At 35.7% G+C, this 19,610-nt stretch overlaps 1 protein-coding gene across 1 annotated transcript; it reads right to left on the bottom strand.

Annotated features, from left to right (window-relative positions):
* Positions 1 to 9,430: 9,430 nt before the first annotated feature.
* Positions 9,431 to 18,360, bottom strand: mEFTu1 (mitochondrial translation elongation factor Tu 1). The gene is made up of 7 exons (XM_089634620.1): positions 18,220 to 18,360; positions 16,794 to 16,997; positions 16,234 to 16,400; positions 14,329 to 14,572; positions 12,354 to 12,545; positions 10,995 to 11,361; positions 9,431 to 9,965 (listed from the first exon to the last, which is right to left on the bottom strand). The coding sequence occupies exons 1-7, from the start codon at positions 18,257 to 18,259 to the stop codon at positions 9,785 to 9,787; spliced, it is 1,395 nt and encodes a 464-aa protein (XP_089490746.1). The 5' UTR covers positions 18,260 to 18,360; the 3' UTR covers positions 9,431 to 9,784.
* Between the last annotated feature and the right edge of the window lie 1,250 nt (positions 18,361 to 19,610).

Raw genomic sequence — 19,610 nt, forward strand, 5'->3', positions numbered from 1 at the left:
ATTGGATTTAAAAAAATATATTGTAAAAGCAACAACCAACCCCGGACACACTGGGAAGATTCATTAATATGCAGCGGGTGGCCACACTGGACCGGCTGGAAGGGTAGGGAGTCGCTATATGCACAGCGACTAGTCGACAGGGGGCGTGGCCAACATATCCGAGCATACCCGAAGTGAAGTGTTTCGGCGCCTTATTTGAAATTGGTTCTCCGCTCAGATTTTTTTTGTGACGTCATGGCCGAGCATTTCCGCAAATATGTTCATGTAGATCAAAAAATATTGATTCTAAATATATAAATATATTCCTATATTATTATTCTTAGAATTAGTTAGACGTTCTTGAAAAAGCATCCAATAGCAATAGACTGTATACGCTCCACGATTGGTCGAAAGAATTCTGACGTCACATGTGTCGTGACTTGTACGTACAACGGATCACCTATGGTGCATCTCTTTCTGTTACATGAGAGATGGTCGGTTTAGATGAGAGAGGTGTATAGGCCAAACGTTTATTTGGGTTTGTCAAATATATGTACGTATTTGTTGTTATTATTATATGAAATGGATTTCTAAAGATTCATATTCGTATAGTGCTTTATAATAATATGTTGTTTAATGCATAACTTAGAAGTTTTTATTATTATACATTAGGGCAGAACGAAATTTTTTTTTTTCTAATTCTGATTTGGAATAGTTGTATTAAGTTGCCAATTGCCATCAATTACCTTAATTAAAAATATAAAAAATATCAGACAACGGTAAGAGCCCATGCCAAGACATCGAACATTTACAAAAACGATAGTTTAGGGGATATTTGAAGGGCCTAGAAAATAGTACAGAATTTATTAAAATAGGTTTATTTTATTTAAAAACATATTCAAATATAGTTAACTAGCTATTGCAATCAAATATTTCTTTATTTTAATATACTTTGGCGATGTAACAGAGGTGCAAAGTGCGGGACGAAGCGGAGAGCGGCACCTGACAATCTACGAAATGCAGTGTTTTGTTTAAACTACTGTCGATAATAGTCTCAGGTGAAAGGTCGCGCGTCAATTATATTCACGAGTACTTATTGATAAACGTTTTTTAAGTGAATTAAACTGATTTCTAGAAGACAAAATTTAAAATGTCCGATATTTGGTGTAAGTGCAGAGTTGAAAGAGAGTATCCTACCTACGTATGAAAATGTGATGAAATTCTACGAATGGGTTAGACAAGACTTATAAGTAAGGAATAACACAACAAAAGAACCTACGTATTTGGAAATTGCCGTAGTAGTTTGAACGAAAATTGAAGAATTGTGGATAAAATCTTCGATTCCAATTGTCAAACACAAAATAATCTTACAGTTACTAAAAAGTGATCACTCGAAGTGTTATAATTTGAAAAAGTCTTTGAAGAAACTTAAGGAAGAAAAGTTAGAAGAGTTCAGAGTACAGAGTAGAAAGATTTTTGACATAGCTGCAAGTAAATGTCAAGAATTTGTAAGCTGTACTTGTTTGAGAGAAAAAAAAGTTCCAAAAGAGGAACAAATGTTTTAAGAAGACCAACGCACTAACTGACTAATGGCTTTAGGAAGAACTGATCTTATCCATAGTAAAAAAATGCTGAATAGAAGATTACGTACTCTCAAACAAGAAATGAGGCATAATAGATAGGATGAAACTAAGAACAATAAGGCAGAATTTTAACCGAAGAAAGAGTAACAGAAATTCCTTCATTATATTTCGATGGAAGGAAAGATAAGACGGCTAAAACTGTTTTAAAAAGATCGAAGAGGCTTAGAGTGATTGTACAAGAGGAACATATTTCGATTATAAAAGAACCAGGTACTGTTTATGTTGGGTATGGGGTTCCAACATCGGGCAGTGCAAGAAATATTGAAAGAGCTATCCACAGATTTTTAACGACTGAAAAGATATCACTAGATGGTTTAATGGCTGTTGGCTGTGATGGAAAAAACACAAATACAGGGAAAACAGACTATCTCGACCATTACAATGGATAATTTGTCTCTTACACTCCAATGAGTTACCATTGAGGCATTTGTTTACCTATTTGGATGGCCCTACTGCAGGACCTAAATAATTTGCAGGTCAAATTGGTAAAGCATTAGAGATATGCGAGACGCTGCCGTTGGCTAACTTTGAGAAGATAGAAAGTGAACTACCTCCACAAATATCCACAGATCTCAGTACAGACCAGAAATATTTACAAGAAATTACTACTGCTGTCATAAATGGATCCTGGTCTCCTGGATTTATTAAAGAGAAGCCCAGGTAAACTACCCCATGCCCGCTGGTTGACAAGAGCTAATCGCATACTGCATTTGTATATTTCTACAGAAAATCCACAGCAAAATCTTGTGACTTTAGCAACATTTGTCGTATAATCATACGCTCCTGTCTGGTTTACTATCAAAACACATTCATCCTGCAAAGATGGTTCAAATCATTTATGGAAGCTCATTAACAGCACTAGATATTTTTCCAACGAGTTGTTAGTGATAGTGGACCCTGTTATAATTTGTAACAGTTACTTCGCTCATCCAAAAAACTTGTTGTTGAGTATGATAACAGATTCATGTAAGCACATTAGAGAACTCGCTGCAAGACGCATTTTGAAGGCACGTCAAGTTAATAAAAAATCTGTTTCGCGCATTTTTGAGGTGCCAAAAGTCAACTTAAATGCATGTTCTTACATAGACATGATTGACTGGCAACAAAATATATACGAACCCTCAATACTGATGAATATTTCCGATGGTCAGTTACAAGATCTTATTGAAAATGGAGAAGATACATTGTTGAAGTTTATGAGACTGACTTGCCATACCCAGGCTGTGGAAAGGTTTGTAAAAGTTGTGACAGAAGCAGTTCTAAGTGCATTCGACAAGATAAGACGAGAGGGATTCATAAAATCTAAATTAGCATCTCGAAAACTCATGCCAAAGTTTGAACCTAAAAATGGTTTTATGCTATAAAAAATGATTTTATTCATACCAACATAACTTTCTGTAATAATGTTTTTATTAATTAAAATCTACTTTTATTTTATCATTTCATGCATAACATATTATATTTACTTATTATTTTGTTTATAGGGTGTTTAATACAAAACGTCTATAAAAACTTAAAAAATAAAATTTCAAGTCTCTGGCGGGACCTCAAGATGTCGAGCTAGAAGTTCCAAATTGAGAACTGTTATTTAGAATTACATAAAGCAACTATTCCCTGGTATTCCAATTCGAATTTCGAAAAAAAAAAAATCATACAAAAGTGTTCCACCCTATTATACATGTCACATAACATGTGATACACTTCAGGCCGCCGACCGCCCAGAAAAGTCTCACAGTGAACTGGGCTGTATACCGTTATTTTACTTTTCTGCGCGGTGGTCCCGAATTCGCGCGGAGCACGTCAACAAATAGCGACGGCAATACCGTACAAGTACCGTACCGAGCGGAAAAAGCTAATATTCTAACATAAAATATTATTTTAACTATGAAATCTTAATCAATTTTCTTTTTTTTTAATAACATCAATTCTAATAGACGGTTAACATTGGTAAAAAATTACTGGAATTCCTTGTTGAAGAATTAAAAAATTTTCCATACAAAATGCTTAAGCGACGTGGTTTTCACAGTTCGAATGACGTCACACCCACACCCCGCCTCTAACCGCTCGGATTCCGCTCGTTTTGGCGGGCTTGGTAAAATTTAAACTTTGAGAATTAATTTAATTATGAAAACAAACTTTAAAAAAAATATACCAGTATTTAAGTTTGAATGCGAACATTGATAAAAAAATAAAACAATGGACTTAACTTCCTTATTGCGCCTTAATATTCGAGTTCTGGTTTGCTGCTTAGCTAAGAAGTTGTGTAGATTGCGGAATCGTGTTTTGGTCGGCGCGAGCAATTGCGCCTTAATATTCGAGTTCTGGTTTGCTGCTTAGCTAAGAAGTTGTGTAGATTGCGAAATCGTGTTTTGGTAGGCGAGAGCAATTGCGCCTTAATATTCGAGTTCAGGTTTGCTGCTTAGCTAAGAAGTTGTGTAGATTGCGGAATCGTGTTTTGATAGGCGCGAGCAATTGCGCCTTAATATTCGAGTTCTGGTTTGCTGCTTAGCTAAGAAGTTGTGTAGATTGCGAAATCGTGTTTTGGTAGGCGAGAGCAATTGCGCCTTAATATTCGAGTTCAGGTTTGCTGCTTAGCTAAGAAGTTGTGTAGATTGCGGAATCGTGTTTTGATAGGCGCGAGCAATTGCGCCTTAATATTAGAAATCTGGTTTTCTGCTTAGCTAAGAAGTGGTGTAGATTGCGGAATCGTGTTTTGATAGGCGCGAGCAATTGCGCCTTAATATTCGAGTTCTGGTTTGCTGCTTAGCTAAGAAGTTGTGTAGATTGCGAAATCGTGTTTTGGTAGGCGAGAGCAATTGCGCCTTAATATTCGAGTTCAGGTTTGCTGCTTAGTTAAGAAGTTGTGAAGATTGCGGAATCGTGTTTTGATAGGCGCGAGCAATTGCGCCTTAATATTAGAAATCTGGTTTTCTGCTTAGCTAAGAAGTTGTGTAGATTGCGGAATCGTGTTTTGGTAGGCGCGAGTCAATAAGGAAGTTGAGTGAAAAATATTTTGACTTATAAAAAATATATTCATGTAGATCAAAAAATATCGATTCTAAATATATAAATATATTTCTATATTATTATTCTTAGAATTAGTTAAACGTTCTTGAAAAAGCATTCAATAGCAATAGACTGTATACGCTCCACGATTGTTCGAAAGAATTCTGACGTCACATGTGTCGTGGCTTGTACGTACAATGGATCACCTATGGTGCATCTCTTTCTATTACATGAGAGATGGTCGGTTTAGATGAGAGAGGTGTATAGGCCAAACGTTTATTTGGGTTTGTCAAATATATGTATGTATTTGTTGTTATTATTATATGAAATGGATTTCTAAAGATACATATTCGTAAAGTGCTTTATAATAATATGTTGTTTATTCCATAACTTAGAAGTTTTTATTATTATACATGTCACATAACATGTGATACACTTCAGGCCGCCGGCTGCCCAGAAAAGTCTCACAGTGAACTGGGCTGTATACCGTTATTTTACTTTTGGTCTTTACTTTTCTGCGCGGTGGTCCCTAATTCGCGCGGGGCACGTCAACAAATAGCGACGGCAATACCGTACAAGTACCGTACCGGGTAATTGACTTTTGTAAATATCCATTTCAGTTTGCTGAAGCTTCTCGTCACCGGACAAATTTTTCACTTTCTCACATAAAGAACACTTGTCCTTTTTAGGTAAATGAAAACCCAAGTTGAAATTCGTATTAAATATTTTTCTAAAAATATTCAGACTCACAATGTTACTATGCCCAGATTCATCTAATGAATTAACATTTTCAATGTATATTTTATATACAGTTTTCACATTACGCAAATCGGCAGGAAGATATCTTTTCGAAGATTTATTTCGACAGTAGTGAGATGGAACAGCGGGCAATTGTGTAATAAACTTTATTACCATTTTTTCTTGGTCCGTTTTATTGGATGGTTCGTGCTTTCCTCTCATATCGGTTTTAGAAAAAATATTTTCTAAAATATTATTGCATGCATGCCTGATAGTCATTTGCCCGATGTCAAGAGTTTTCAAAATAAATTGCTGACAGACTTGAACTCTTTTCTTGTTCCAATTTATGAAATATTTATATGATGTGTTTCTTCTGCTATCATTTTTAGCCCTTTTTCTTTTGATTGGTTGTTTGTTTATACACAAAAGAAGCCAGTCCCTCTGCCGCTGGTTGCTGGTCATGCCCCAATAAAATGCATGTATGTTAAGGCGATCTTCTTCACTGAATTGAATGGCACAATTGTTGCCACATTTTTTATTTAGACATGGATTTGGTTTAACACTTTTGTGCTGTCCAGTACATTTTTCTCCTCTCCTTCGCACTCTCTTTGGGACTAATTTTGATTTCCTTAACCCAGCATATCCAACAGATAAATGTGGATCACTAACACTGCCAATAAGTAAGCTTTCATCGCTTATTTCTGCATCTGCATCATCTGAATCAGGCTTCCAAGACTCTTCAGATGGTTCGAAATCTAAACATAATTCAGTATCGGAGAATTGAACAATTGGACTTAAATGTGCTGTTACTGAAGTGTTCCCATCACAAACATCTATTTTCTGATTATGGGGCTCCTCGTCAATACATAAAATTGTTCTTAAATTATTATCGGGGGGTTCCAGAATGTCCATCGAATCACTTTCGCTATCAGTGTAATCTACTAGACGAACAATAGTCAAAGGTTTCGGTAATGTAGGTGACTTTCTTGAATCACTATCTATCTTTGGCAGAATAATCGGTGAACCTGAAGAGGTATTGGCTATAGACTGTAATGCTATTTCTACCATCTTACGCGTTTGAGTTTGTGGAGCCATCTGCACAAGAAAAGTATTTTATATTAGTTTACTTCATAACACAAGGACATTTTACCCTTTAAACGCACAGTGCGTAGTAGGTAACAGTAATTATACTAATATTATATAACTAATACGTTCGCACTGGTCATCCGATGGACGCTAACTGACAAAACTGGAACATTCTCTACCGTTCGGCGTAAGAACGTAACCGACCATATTGTCGCTTACGCTATCAAATGACGTCGGTTGCGCTGTTTTGCTCGTCTACAAGATTTGTAAGGAAGTTCATACGCTAAAAGGCACAGGTACCAAAAAAGCGTCAGGCGTAAGATAGAACTGTTATATTTTTGTCGCATACGTATTAGGTAAAATTGAACGGCTTTCGTTAAAAATCGTAATTTGACAAAAAACATCGCTTACGCTGTTCTGCCGATTATGGCTCGATATGTCTGGTAGAGACTATCTGTTTTTAAATTCGTCTGTATGGATGAATTGAAAAGTAACTTTGATGCTACTGTGCAGACGACCGAGAGTTGGTCGCTTATTTGATTTAATGCTTGTAACTAATATGTTTTTCTTTTTACTTTGTGAGGTCACAATGGAGAGGCAGGATGGTCGAGTGTAAAAGCAACAACCAACCCCGGACACACTGGGAAGATTCATTAATATGCTGCGGGTGGCCACACTGGACCGGCTGGAAGGGTAGCTAGGTTCTCTACCTTTGGTTGGCGCTCTCTTCTCGACGCAATCTCTGACGAATACGGATCTAGATATCACCCGCCATTTTTAAAAGTGTAAAACATAAATAATACACCAACTTCCAAAAGTGTCCAAGACTTTGATTTATCCCGTTATAATATATTTCGGTAACTTTTGAAGCTGTGTTTATGCTTCAATGTACTAAAGACAACAGCTGCTAATAACCCCCAAGTGACAGATTTTTTTTTCAAATTTTCCTGAGAAATTCCAACTTCTGACTTGATTTACTCTAAAACGAAAGCTCAAATGAAAAAATAAGTTTTACCCAAAATCGACTCCAAATATGATGCAGATTCCTGCTTGTACTGGTTTTGGACTCAAATAAAGTGAATAGAAGGAAATTATTTCATTTTACAAATATATCAGTATTGACCTTCAAACAGGGCTTCTTCTATAGGAAGCACTCGTATTATATTTTAGTATTTTTTTGTTATATTCTTTTATGTACCGCAATTATTTGGCTGTAGATTACGTAAATGTGCTGAAGTCAATGAGATTATATTATTACTACCTTAATATTATATTATTAATTCTGCTAAAGCCAAAGGATACCATGTATTACATTCATTTTTCTCTCTGACATGGACCAGCAAGTCATAATCGACCCCTGGGAGTCCGTATAGACCACTTTTGGCACCTATGCTGTCATAGATTAAGGAACTGCTGCATACCTTGTATAAGTTAATTTTTTTGTAACCTAAACTTTTTATTTCATGATAAGGCACATCTCTGAACTATGCATCCCGGAAAACACTGGTCTGAGGCAGTCAACTCTTAGATCAGCAGCATCATCAGCTCTAGGCAGACTGATGGAACCTAAGCGCAAGCCAAATACTAAGTTTGGTGATCGCGCTTTCGGAGAATCTGTGCCGAAGGCTTGGTATAAACTCCCTCCGGAACTAAGATCCATAACAAGTCCAACAGAATTCAGGTATAAACTAAAAACTTACCTTTTTAAGTTGTCATACCTTTAAATTAAATATACCATTCCTGAGAGAATGTCCAATTATGTCCTAAATTTCGCTAATAAATGATTAGTTAATGTTAATTCTCCTACCAGGTAAGTATGGTACTATATTTTTTATGTAATAGATTTTTTGATCTATCAGTAATAACATAGATCATTGTAGAAATGTATATATTTGTACAGTGCCCTTGAGGTGATTTTGCACAAAAACGGCGCTATACAAATCATCCAAATGTTATTATTATTAAGGTGATGCCATACGTAGTAATTCAAAATCATGTGTTTTTGGTTTGAAAATTTGGTCGCCTAGAAATGTTTCAGATGCTTTAATTAAATACTGCGAGTAGAATACATCTTGGCCTTTGAAATAATCGAGTATTTTTTAGATAAGTCTTTTTATAAGCCCAGAAAAAAATAGTGTAAATGCCTATGAAAACGGCTTTAAAGTTCAAAATCTCCTACTTACGAACCCATTTTCGGTTATGATTTTATTGTATAATGTGGCAAATTAAGTTATTTATAAAATGATCGAAAAAAATTTAAATATTTATGCCTGAACATCCACAAAATAAAATAAAAGACAGTTTTTGGCCATGTTTTTTTCATGGATAAATCAAAACAGGCGGATGGTGTTAATTAAACCTTATCGCCATCTACGTAAGGGTTGTTATTGATGGCGGCTCAATTTAAAATATTACACGACGTAATGCATCGCCTTAAGGCAAGTCATTGAATTTGGATGTGTTTGATAAGTTAACTAGCTGACGTGTACCCGGCTTTGCTCAGGGTTGTCCTTAGGAGATAGACATATAATACCGTGGACTTTTCTGTACACCTTTTTAAGATATACAATTCCGTAGTATATTAATTTTTAAGTATCGATTATAAGGTTTAGCCAGCGTTAGCAATGTAAGTAAATATTGATTGAATATATTTTTACGATGTGATTACAAAACATCGACTTTTCTCTACTTTCTATAAACATAATATACATGGGTTGTATATAAACCTTCCGGAAGAAATTCTCTAAATGATCGTGAAAACCCTATCATATTCCGTTGCGCAGTTTAGAAAAAATAAATGCACAAAAAGACAGACACAAAAAGCGACTTTATTTTATACTATTTAGAGATTTCATAAAATGTTATAAATAAAATATTTTTTACAGTTCACATGTTATGGAAATACAGTCCTTGCAATGTCAAAATCAACAAAGCTTGGCCGGGTTCGAGGGAGATTAAATAAATTAATGTAAGCCAAGTTGTAACAAAAAAAGTTTTTTTTAATCATCTTTCAACACATACCAACCCCAACTATTTTTTTATCCACAAACCAATAAAATTCCAAACTAAACTGTTACATTTTATGACTGTATATCTATTTCACAATATTATGACATTCTTTAGTAAGTTAAATAAGTGAACATTTGAAATACTAAGGCAGTACGTGTGTAATTATTTTTTTATCAATCGTAAAATGCGAACATTTTGCAAGAATACAATATTATAGAATTTTTAAATAGCCGAGGGTACGTCATATCATACACATTGCTATTTACTAACATACTAATTCTTATGACATAATTAACTCATTTACAAATATTTGGGCTTATAATTTATTGTTTGTTGGCCTTTTCCCTGGCCTTCTTTCCTAGTAAGAGGGAGCTGCGTTGATGTTCATCAAGGCGGGGCAGGATTTTGGTGACCACTCCGGTTCCGAGGGTGATGACTCCGTTCCTCAAGGTGAACCTCTGACCAGCTTCCAAAACCATCGGCTTCACCAGTTTCAAAACCAATCTGTGATGAAAAACAACATAAAAATATATAAACATAGTCAATATAAGAAAATATATTACACGGGGGAGACGGTCAACGACATTCAAACACAGATATCTCCACCACTGTCGTTTTTGGAGAGTAAAATGGCTAATATATGCATGACGGAGATATGCTCAAATATGCATATGCTAATGCAAACATAATATAAATCCTATATCTATTTTAATTGGTTACTGTTCTTTTAACCCTCTTTTATATGTATACTAGCATACACCTGTGAAAAATCACAGGATGGTCCGAATTCTTGACACATCAGTTCCAATTTTGAAAAAGACAATGACAATAGTTTTCTGTTAAAATATTATATTGTAGGTAAGGTACTTTAACACTATTCTGAATTCTTAACACAAACTGTTCCAATTTTGAAAATGACACTCAAATTCAAAGCAAATCCAAGTTCATTGAATAACACTTCCACAGACCATTTCTCCAAAATTAGTATTTATAATGATGATTGTTTGTTGAATAATTTCATGCATTGTAATAATATTTTTATTATAATTATTACTTTAAAAACTCCTTTGTAAGGATGGGTTGTTTCGGAGAACAATTCATCAAATTTGAACGCTCATTTTCGGGTTCTGTGAAAGTCGTATTCAAGTTCTATTATTATATCATTATAGGCTAGTTGCTTGACAGACCTGAAATAATAACAGAACTTGAAAAACTCTTTCACAGAACTTAAAAATTAACTTTGATATTTTTTTCAATTTTCATTCTTCAAAATTGTTCAAATTCTCCGAAACAACCCGCCCTAAATAAAATTAGAATATGTATTCAGATAATATTTAATTGTACAAAGCAAAGGCCACTTCTGGGGATTATTTTGAACTAGTATCCCCAAAATGTATCTATGATGGCGATGCGATGCCAGCGACTGTAAAGCATTGCGTATCGAGCTGTAAATGCATTACATATATGCATTTGTAATACTTCTTTTTATTTTTTTTTGGTGGACGATATAACGTAATTAAGAGAACAACTTACTTGGAATCCTCCCCTGGCATAACCATGTCCTTGTCGGGGATGTTGACAATGGTGGAGCAGTCCCAGGTCTTGGAGAACATCTGCAGCTGGATGAAGGAGGTAAAGGGTTTGGAGCGGCCGCCCTCTTCCTTGCTGAGAATATAGACCTGAGCCTCGACCTGGTCCTCGGCCTTCACGGTTCCCGGCTTGGCCATCACCATCCCTCTCCGGATATCGTCACGCTTGATACCTCTGACGAGGGCCCCCAACTGGTCTCCCGCGTGAGCCTCGTCCAGCAGCTGGTGGAACATCTCCACTCCCGTAACTGTGGACTTGAAGGACTTGCCGAAGCCCACAAACTCACATTCCATTCCCTTCTTGACGATACCTGTAAACAAAATTAGAATGATTTAGTCATTTGCTATGTGTATATTTGGGTCCAGTGATACATCATAATATTATGCATGGTGTCCGCAAGCCCGTAGTATAAGCGAGGCAACTGGTGAATATACATCACCTAGAGAACCCCAAAAACCTTTTTTTTTCCATTTTTTTCAACGACTAAAACTTCTATGCATTTTACAAGATGGTAAACAGCTTATAGTAACTCGAAATTCCAACTTCGGGCTCGATTTAATCTAAAATGAAAGTTAAGTTTAAACAAATTACACCACAACATCCCAAATGTGGTGTAGATTCACCAGTATCCCACTTGCACTACGAATTTCCGGACACCATTATATGGAAAAAGGGGGGAAAAAGCTTCTATTCCTGTCGTAAGCCATCAGCAAATTCACTCCGCCCTAATGCGCACTTCAAACAAGCATCATGTAATATTTAGAACTAGCACCGATATGGCGGTTTTGTTATTTATATTTTATAAGTGATTGTGGTCCATCTTGTGTCTATCAACGCAGTGTCCAGAAAGTCATAACCAAGCCTCTTATAACCCAAAATTCTCATAGTTCAAACTCCCCCCCCCCCCCTTCTCTTGCATCCACACCAGGTTCGAGTTTAATGATCTTGTTTTTATAAAGATCTCAATAGGTTTTTTACCCATGGATTTGATTTCACAATGCATGTATAATCTTTTCTTTCTATGTGACATGATCATCTTAAAGTTGTACTACCTACATGTAAAACCCTCTGGGCGTTAAATAAATTATGCTCAAGTACTCTATTTTCAGGATAAATTACGTAGTCAAAAATCTATTTCTCTTGTGCGTACAGAAAAACTTGAGCTAATTAAAGTGGTCAAAAGTTTAAGGACATGCAAAATCAAATTGAAAAATATAACATTTAGACATATTATAAGGACCCAAAAAGGAGTGTGTACCAGGAGAACATAAGAGGAAGAAGGCCGCAGTACAATTAACATACCTCTCTCGAGTCTGCCGGTGACGACAGTGCCACGTCCAGGGATAGAGTAGACGCTCTCCACGGGCAGCATGAAGGGCTTGTCCAGGTCTCGGACGGGCGTGGGAATGTACCTGTCCACCTCAGCCAGCAGTTTAATGATGGACTCGGAGCCGATGGCCGGGTTCTTGTCCTCCAGGGCGCACAGGGCAGATCCTAAACATTTATTACATTCATAAGTACATAATATATTACATACATTTTATCACTGAAATGACGAGTATAAGTGATTTTTTCCTAAGTAACATCTTAGTTTTCATTTTGTTTAGTCAATTCTGTATCAGGTAGGGATTTTAGTCAACAATCATTAAATAAAAGAAGAAAAAACAGTAGCTTGTGGACAATATTATTGGATGTTTTCAATAATGAGATAGATTCCAGTATTACCCTGGCCCTGGTGAGAGAGTAACATTTGAGTCACTTTGGATTGCTTCTTGATGGGTTTATGTACCATAAAATGGGGCAATTTTGGAACTCCTCACCGATTATAATAGTTTTGTGCCATTTATATTGTTACAGCACACAATCGCACAAAAATACATTTAAACCAGAGAAAACTAATTTTAATATGGATGACTACAACGGAAAACTAATTTTAATACATAAGCTACGTGGACGACATCATTCTCCTAGCTCCGTCGATCAAGGGATTAAGATTACTTCTAAACATTTGTGAATAATATGGAAAACAGCATAATATGACGTACAACCCGAAGAAGACGGAATTGATAGCGTTCCACCATGGAAAAAATCCAGAAACAAGTAAGATGCTCCCCGTATACCTTAAAGAGGCAAGAATAAATACATGTTCGAACGTAAAATACTTGGGGCACATTATTAATAAAGACCTATCGGACGATGGCGATATCGAACGACAAAGGAGAAGCCTAAGCATAGTGTCTAATATGATTGCCCGCAGATTTTGCAAATGCAGCAATACCGTTAAAAAAATACTGTTCAACGCATTCTGTACTGGCCTGTATACGTCTGAGACATGGTGTCACTACCGAACTTGCTCGATGGAACGACTCCGAATTCAATATAATGACGCCTGTAGAATCATATTTGGATACCGAAGATACAGCAGCGCATCGACAATGTTCACGGAATTAGGACTAAATAGATTTGCCGGCCTGATGAGACACCGGGTCACTGGAGCCAGGATGCGGCTAATGGCCTCCGCCAACACGTTGGTGACCGCAGCCTACCAGCACCAAACGCCACTCCTGAGTGAGCGCTGGGCCCAAGCTCACTCAACACCACGCTCTGCATAGTTGTTAATTTATTCATCTTTATATATTTTTGCATTTTTCACATATCTATTATACAAAAAATATCTATATCTATATGGGACGTGTGGGATTGCACTAACCTCCCCACATCCTGGAACAAAAATTATTATTATTATTATTAGTGTCGATACATATGTATGTATAACTTCTTGAATATTCGAACTTTTTTTTTACAACATTTTTTGTGATTGGATTTATCATTATAATAAGCTCATAAAATCTTGATAAATCAAAGTAGCCGTACTCCGAAAGGTAAATTTGACCCCCTGAACACATACATATCCAAATAATTTTAAAATATATTTCTATAGTTTAAATATGACAAGAAATTTTACCTCACAAATGATTTTACATCAAAAAGTTATTTAGGTTAAAAATTGATTGAAGTCATCCTGTTTTACTATTTTTAGGCAAGTTTTACCATATTTTCTTTTGCAACTATTATGTGCAAGGAACCATGGCGAAAGTAAGGCCAGGATCATAATATGGGTACATTTTCTCTACTTTGCATGTAAGATAGTCCTCCTGTGATCCTAAACTATGTAAAAGGAAAAATAACATTTTTCATAAATCACAAAACAAATAACAAATAACGGCTACCAGGAAAGGTTATATTGCATTATCATAAGAGATGTCTGTTATAGAACCTTTAATGACGGGGATGTTATCTCCATCGTATCCCATCTCAGTGAAGAGTTCTCGGATCTCCATCTCCACCAGCTCCACCATCTCTTCGTCGGCCGCGTCCACCTTGTTGATGAACACCACAATGTGTTTGATGCCGATCTGTTTGGATAGCAGCAGGTGCTCTCGGGTCTGCGGCATGGCCCCGTCCGTGGCCGCCACCACCAGGATGGCGCCGTCCATCTGCGCCGTGCCTGTTATCATGTTCTGGAATACACCAGATCTTTCATTTTACATGGGTAAACTAAATATTTTTACTATAAATAATAAACACTTCATTTTAACCACTTTTATTGTTTAGATATGCTTCTTGAGCAATGCCCACCTCTGAGGGTTTACTTAGAATTAAATTACAAATATAGAATTAAAGATGTAGTGGGAGAAGGAATGTGGGGGAGGAAAGAGGAGGGGGAAGAGGGGGATTTGCAATGCTAACAAATTAATAAGGTGAGCATTGCTCACGAAGTATGTCAAATGTATCTAAACAAAAGTAGTTAAAACAAATGTTTATTACTTTAATTTAAAAATGGTCCCGCAAAATAATTTTGCTGTGTATAATTTCAAGTAAATATTTTTAATAGATTTTTCTGAATTCCTGCCGACATATTGATCCATTATGTAAAATATCTCAAAACTATAGGTACACATGGCTTTTACAGCTTTTTAAGGCTAAATTATTCTAACGATAGAGACTTATGCATTCAATATTTAGCACTGCGACTAGCCTTTTGATTATATCCTTTGTTGATAGCGTTCACATGAATTCATGAGAGGATAAGATTGAATAACCCTATTAAAATAATACACATATACTTTTTAACACAATGAAGAGGGGTGCGATTCGACTACCGAGTTAGCGATGAGTTATTCATGAACGAGTCGTACAATTGAGCTAGCTCTTTTTGATGAGCCATATCCGTACGACTCCCGGTAAACCTTACCACGGCTCAATTAAACGGTTACCCTTTTTTGTCAGGAGATATTTTAGAAAAGTAGAACCATTCAAATATTAATTATTATTACATTATAGACGTGAACGGCGTCTCAAAGTCACACTCCTGGACTTGGACATGTGTACTAACTACCAGCATCTTATCATTTATCCGGTGCCAAGAGTCGTTCCATCCTTCAAACTTCGTTTCATCGCTGGGAGCTGGAAGCCGTATCAGGGGAGCCGTACCGGGGGAACCATACCGGGCGAGAGCAGTATTCTCATCAATCATACACTCTGAGCTCACGGCTACTGTTCAATTGACTCTTTGATCTGTACGAAAATATTGAGCTAGTACCGTGGCTCCTCCTCTTAATAAAATGAGTCATGTCCCATCGCTATAGCGAGTCAGTCAATCTTGAAAAAGGACCAGCAAGATGGAAAAAAAAACTGTTTGCCAATAAAACTCAAATAAACAGCACACAATTGGTAAGTAAACATCACTTGCATCTTGCATCACTATTCATGAAAAGTTTTGAAAATTTTTAAGAAACAAATTCTGGTAATTTTTGTACATTTTATCAGGCTTCAATATAGTGGACTATAGGATAATGTAATTATTATATTTGAAGGAAATGTTAAGTTGTCGTCAGTGGCTGTTTGTGACTTTTGAGTGTGATAGAGTGCTATCACAAGTTATAAAAAATCGAAATTACTGATGTTGTTTAGTCCGAAACATTTCTTTTTTTTCGAAAATTTGGTTTTTTGTATGAAGATTTTCAGAAAATTTCAGTTTGGCAGTGCACTGCACCGATGTCCTGAAGTCTTCATATAAAAAAACGCTTTTGCCTGACACAATAAAGTAATTTCTTAAATATTAGCACTCTAGTGTATACCCAAAAGTACAAGCCGCCACTGGTTGTCGTGTCTAACATACCTTAATGTAATCCGCATGGCCGGGGCAATCCGTGTGTCCGTAATGTCTATTTTCAGTCTGGTATTCAACGTGGGCCACGTTGATTGTAATTCCTCGAGCTCTCTCTTCCGGCGCATTGTCAATATCTGCATACAGTTTCATCTCTGCCATGTCCAAATCTGACAATACTGAAAGAACATTTTATTTGTTAGTTGACATTTTTTTAAATTGGTAAAATAAATGTAGGGAGTTATGTTACTTTTAGGAATGCTACGTAACTTGCAAGTTACATAAAAACTACAATGTTTCAATGCAGACTAATTAACAAATGGATATATTTGTAAAAAATAAAAATGCAAGTAAAAGTCTTCCACATATTAGTCACCTTGAAGATCACTGTCTACGTGAGATTTAGAACAAGCACCCACATCCACTTTTCCCACCCTAAGTAGAATAAAGCCCGGGTAACTAAAATATCTAATTATATAAGTATGTAGATTGAAATCCTTGGAATTTCTAGAAAAACCTCTAACAACATAATGATTGGATAGAAATATCTGTAAAATGATTTGATTCGTTACCCTTAGTGATAGCCGCGGTGAGTGTGGTTTTTCCGTGGTCAACGTGGCCGATGGTACCGACATTGCAGTGGGGCTTGGTCCTCTCAAAGGTCTTCTTCTCGGCAAAGTGGCGGGCGAGGGTGCTGGTGATGGGGGCAAACAACTTGGAAGAGCAGAGCTGTGGAGTGTACTGGAATGGACCCTGCTTGAAAACCAACCGCAGGGCTGGAAGAAAGGAGTTACTCCATTTTAAAGGATTAAGATTTCCTGGATTGCTTATTATCATTTGAAGACATCATATTCTATATTTTAATAATCGCCGTAGCTATTTGTACGAAGTTTGAGATGTTTGAACCTCCATCAAATATGATTAAGAATCAAATCGACCATCAGCGCCGATAAACACTGATTCTCGGACTGAGAGAACTGTCAAACTCCCCGGAGCAGAATATGCAAGAACCACTATAACTGCAAAAAGACATACTCAACCTTTATAAAGACAGATTTATTTATATTCAAATATCCTCAATAAATGGCTGCTTGCACACATTTTTGTGTTTAACTTTTTAAATTTAAATTCCTCATTTATGTGCCTATCTATGTATTGTTATTTTGTCTTATTCTTATTATTTGTCTGATTTATTTTTTGTTATTTCAAAATATGGAATGTTTTGCATTGCACTACCCCTGCATACATTATCAAATAAACTCTTATAGGATTCTTGCTGCAGAGTCTCCATCTTCTATCTTCGTGTCACCTGTTCCTGTACTTCATTTTACTTAACTTAACTTCACTTTATTTTTGTAATACCTGCATTAACTGTAAAGCGCCCCTGAGGTGATATCTCACAAAAGCGGCGCTATACAAATTGTCCAATAAATAAATAGCAATACATATTCTATGACTTTAATGCTAAGTCCATTACTTGATTTTGAAGTTAGAGCAGTCATATTGTATGAAGATGGGATTTGTAGATCACCAAATCAGTTAGAAGTGGGATTTTTCGAAAAATCTGTCAGCTGTCTGCACAAATATTATTTATAGGTTATAATTTTGTCATTTTGCACAAACCCATTAGGAATCTCTTCAAATGGTAAGAATAATTGATCAAGGCTAGAAATAATACGCAAATGAAAGAAAAAGACAAGTGCAATCATCAGAAATAAATAATTACTCTATTTTTCTCTTTCCATCCAAAGAGTTTTGAAAATTTGTTATTTATTTTGTCATGATGTAAAAATCAAGGCAGTGTTATAAGAACAAGTAAAAGTGTATATAATAAGCAGCCATGTATTCAAACAAACGCTTTCCCATAAACATATCGTAGTAATATCATAATAGTCGCAGTCTGCTGTCTACCTATAGATGGAAAATCTTAACCTTAAAGTTTCATTCAAACCCGGCGAAAGTTATCCAATACATTTCATGACAGATGTAAGTACTTACATGGGGTAAGTAATTGTTTCGCCGTAAACAAAGTAGTCATTTTGTTGAATAGATCTCTCTAAATTGCCCAAAGAATCAAAATTTCAACCCCACAGGGCCTTTGATAAAATATTTCGGCAGCGCGAGATGAAAATCGGTAACTAGTGAAGTGTGCGTGTGCGTGAGAACTTTTAAAAATAATATGGTTGGTCAACCTGATAATTTCAGCAAATGAAATGTCAGAAGGCAAAACCGGCTTATTTTTCATTGGTTGTAATTTTACAGATGGCCGTCTATCAGTGAGTCTGTTTACATAACATGAACCATTTATTGCTACCAATATAACACAATTATAATAATATGCGGTAGGTACTGTTGAGTAAATTGTGAAAAGTAGGTACCCACTCAGTAGTAAACATCGTTACTTCTGTACACACCAAAAAAGGATACAATATTATTTTTTAAGAAATTTATACCAAAACAGTAAAAAACTCTTCACATAAACTTTACATACACAAACCACACGTTATTTTATTACGAAGGTGTGCATCCCCTTCTTTTCTCTAATTTCAATAAAAAATACCAAAATATCGTGTTTATTATGTATTTTGACGATAATACTTGCACTTGCAAAGGTGAGAATAGCTGTAAAGTAAGCGATAAACCCGTAATCTGCTTGACTTTACGCCCTGTAAACTTAAGTGAAAATAATAAACAATTTTATTTGATTTAATTTGAACTTCATCTATAAGATTCAATGTTAAAATTAATTTTTATTTGAAATATTATTTTACTAGGGGTAGTTGAGTATTTGGAATTACCTTTACCTACAGGTATTATAATTTAAGAAGCCGCAGCAGCAAACAGCTATGGTAGGGTAAATATCTAGTTTTAAAATATATAAGCAAAACTTAAATAATTGTCATAAATTCGTATAATTTAGGACATCTAAAAGTCAGTAAATAGACTGTTGCTTTATTTTTAGGATTTTCTTTCTAATCGTTTTTTTACGTTGTGGGTAGGTAATAGTGTTTTTGTTTTCATTCTACGAGAATGAAATCTGTAAAAGAGTTACGGTAGGTAGGTACTTTACGATGTTATTTTTGTGTTTTGAATACAGGATTATGCGGTTATGAGAAAAGATAGCGTAAACCATTTCCTGTAGTATGTATCAAAACAAACAATAATGCATAGGTTATTATTCTTTGATTCAGATAAACAGATTAGAGAATAAAAAATATTTTGAAACTTATTAAGGAAAAATACAGAAATTTATTTTATTCAAGTTGAGCTGAAAATAATGATTTTGTTTATTGCTATGTGAAAAGTATAATATATGTGGGTTCCATCAAACCACTATAATATCATGATAGTAGCAGATAGATGATCTTACCTATATTGTCTGAACGAAA

This window comes from Hesperophylax consimilis, chromosome 8 (assembly GCF_061612785.1).
Source record: "Hesperophylax consimilis isolate HC1 chromosome 8, BYU_Hcon_1.0, whole genome shotgun sequence".
Lineage (NCBI taxonomy): Eukaryota > Metazoa > Arthropoda > Insecta > Trichoptera > Limnephilidae > Hesperophylax > Hesperophylax consimilis.

Excerpts from the sequence above, each read along its gene's own strand:
- mEFTu1 (XM_089634620.1), bottom strand. The coding sequence starts at position 18,259 with ATGACTACTTTGTTTACGGCGAAACAATTACTTACCCCAT. Across the intron at positions 16,998-18,219 it reads GAAACAATTACTTACCCCAT|CCCTGCGGTTGGTTTTCAAG; the intron begins GTAAGTACTTAC and ends CCTTTCTTCCAG. Across the intron at positions 16,401-16,793 it reads CACCGCGGCTATCACTAAGG|TATTGTCAGATTTGGACATG; the intron begins GTAACGAATCAA and ends ATGTTCTTTCAG.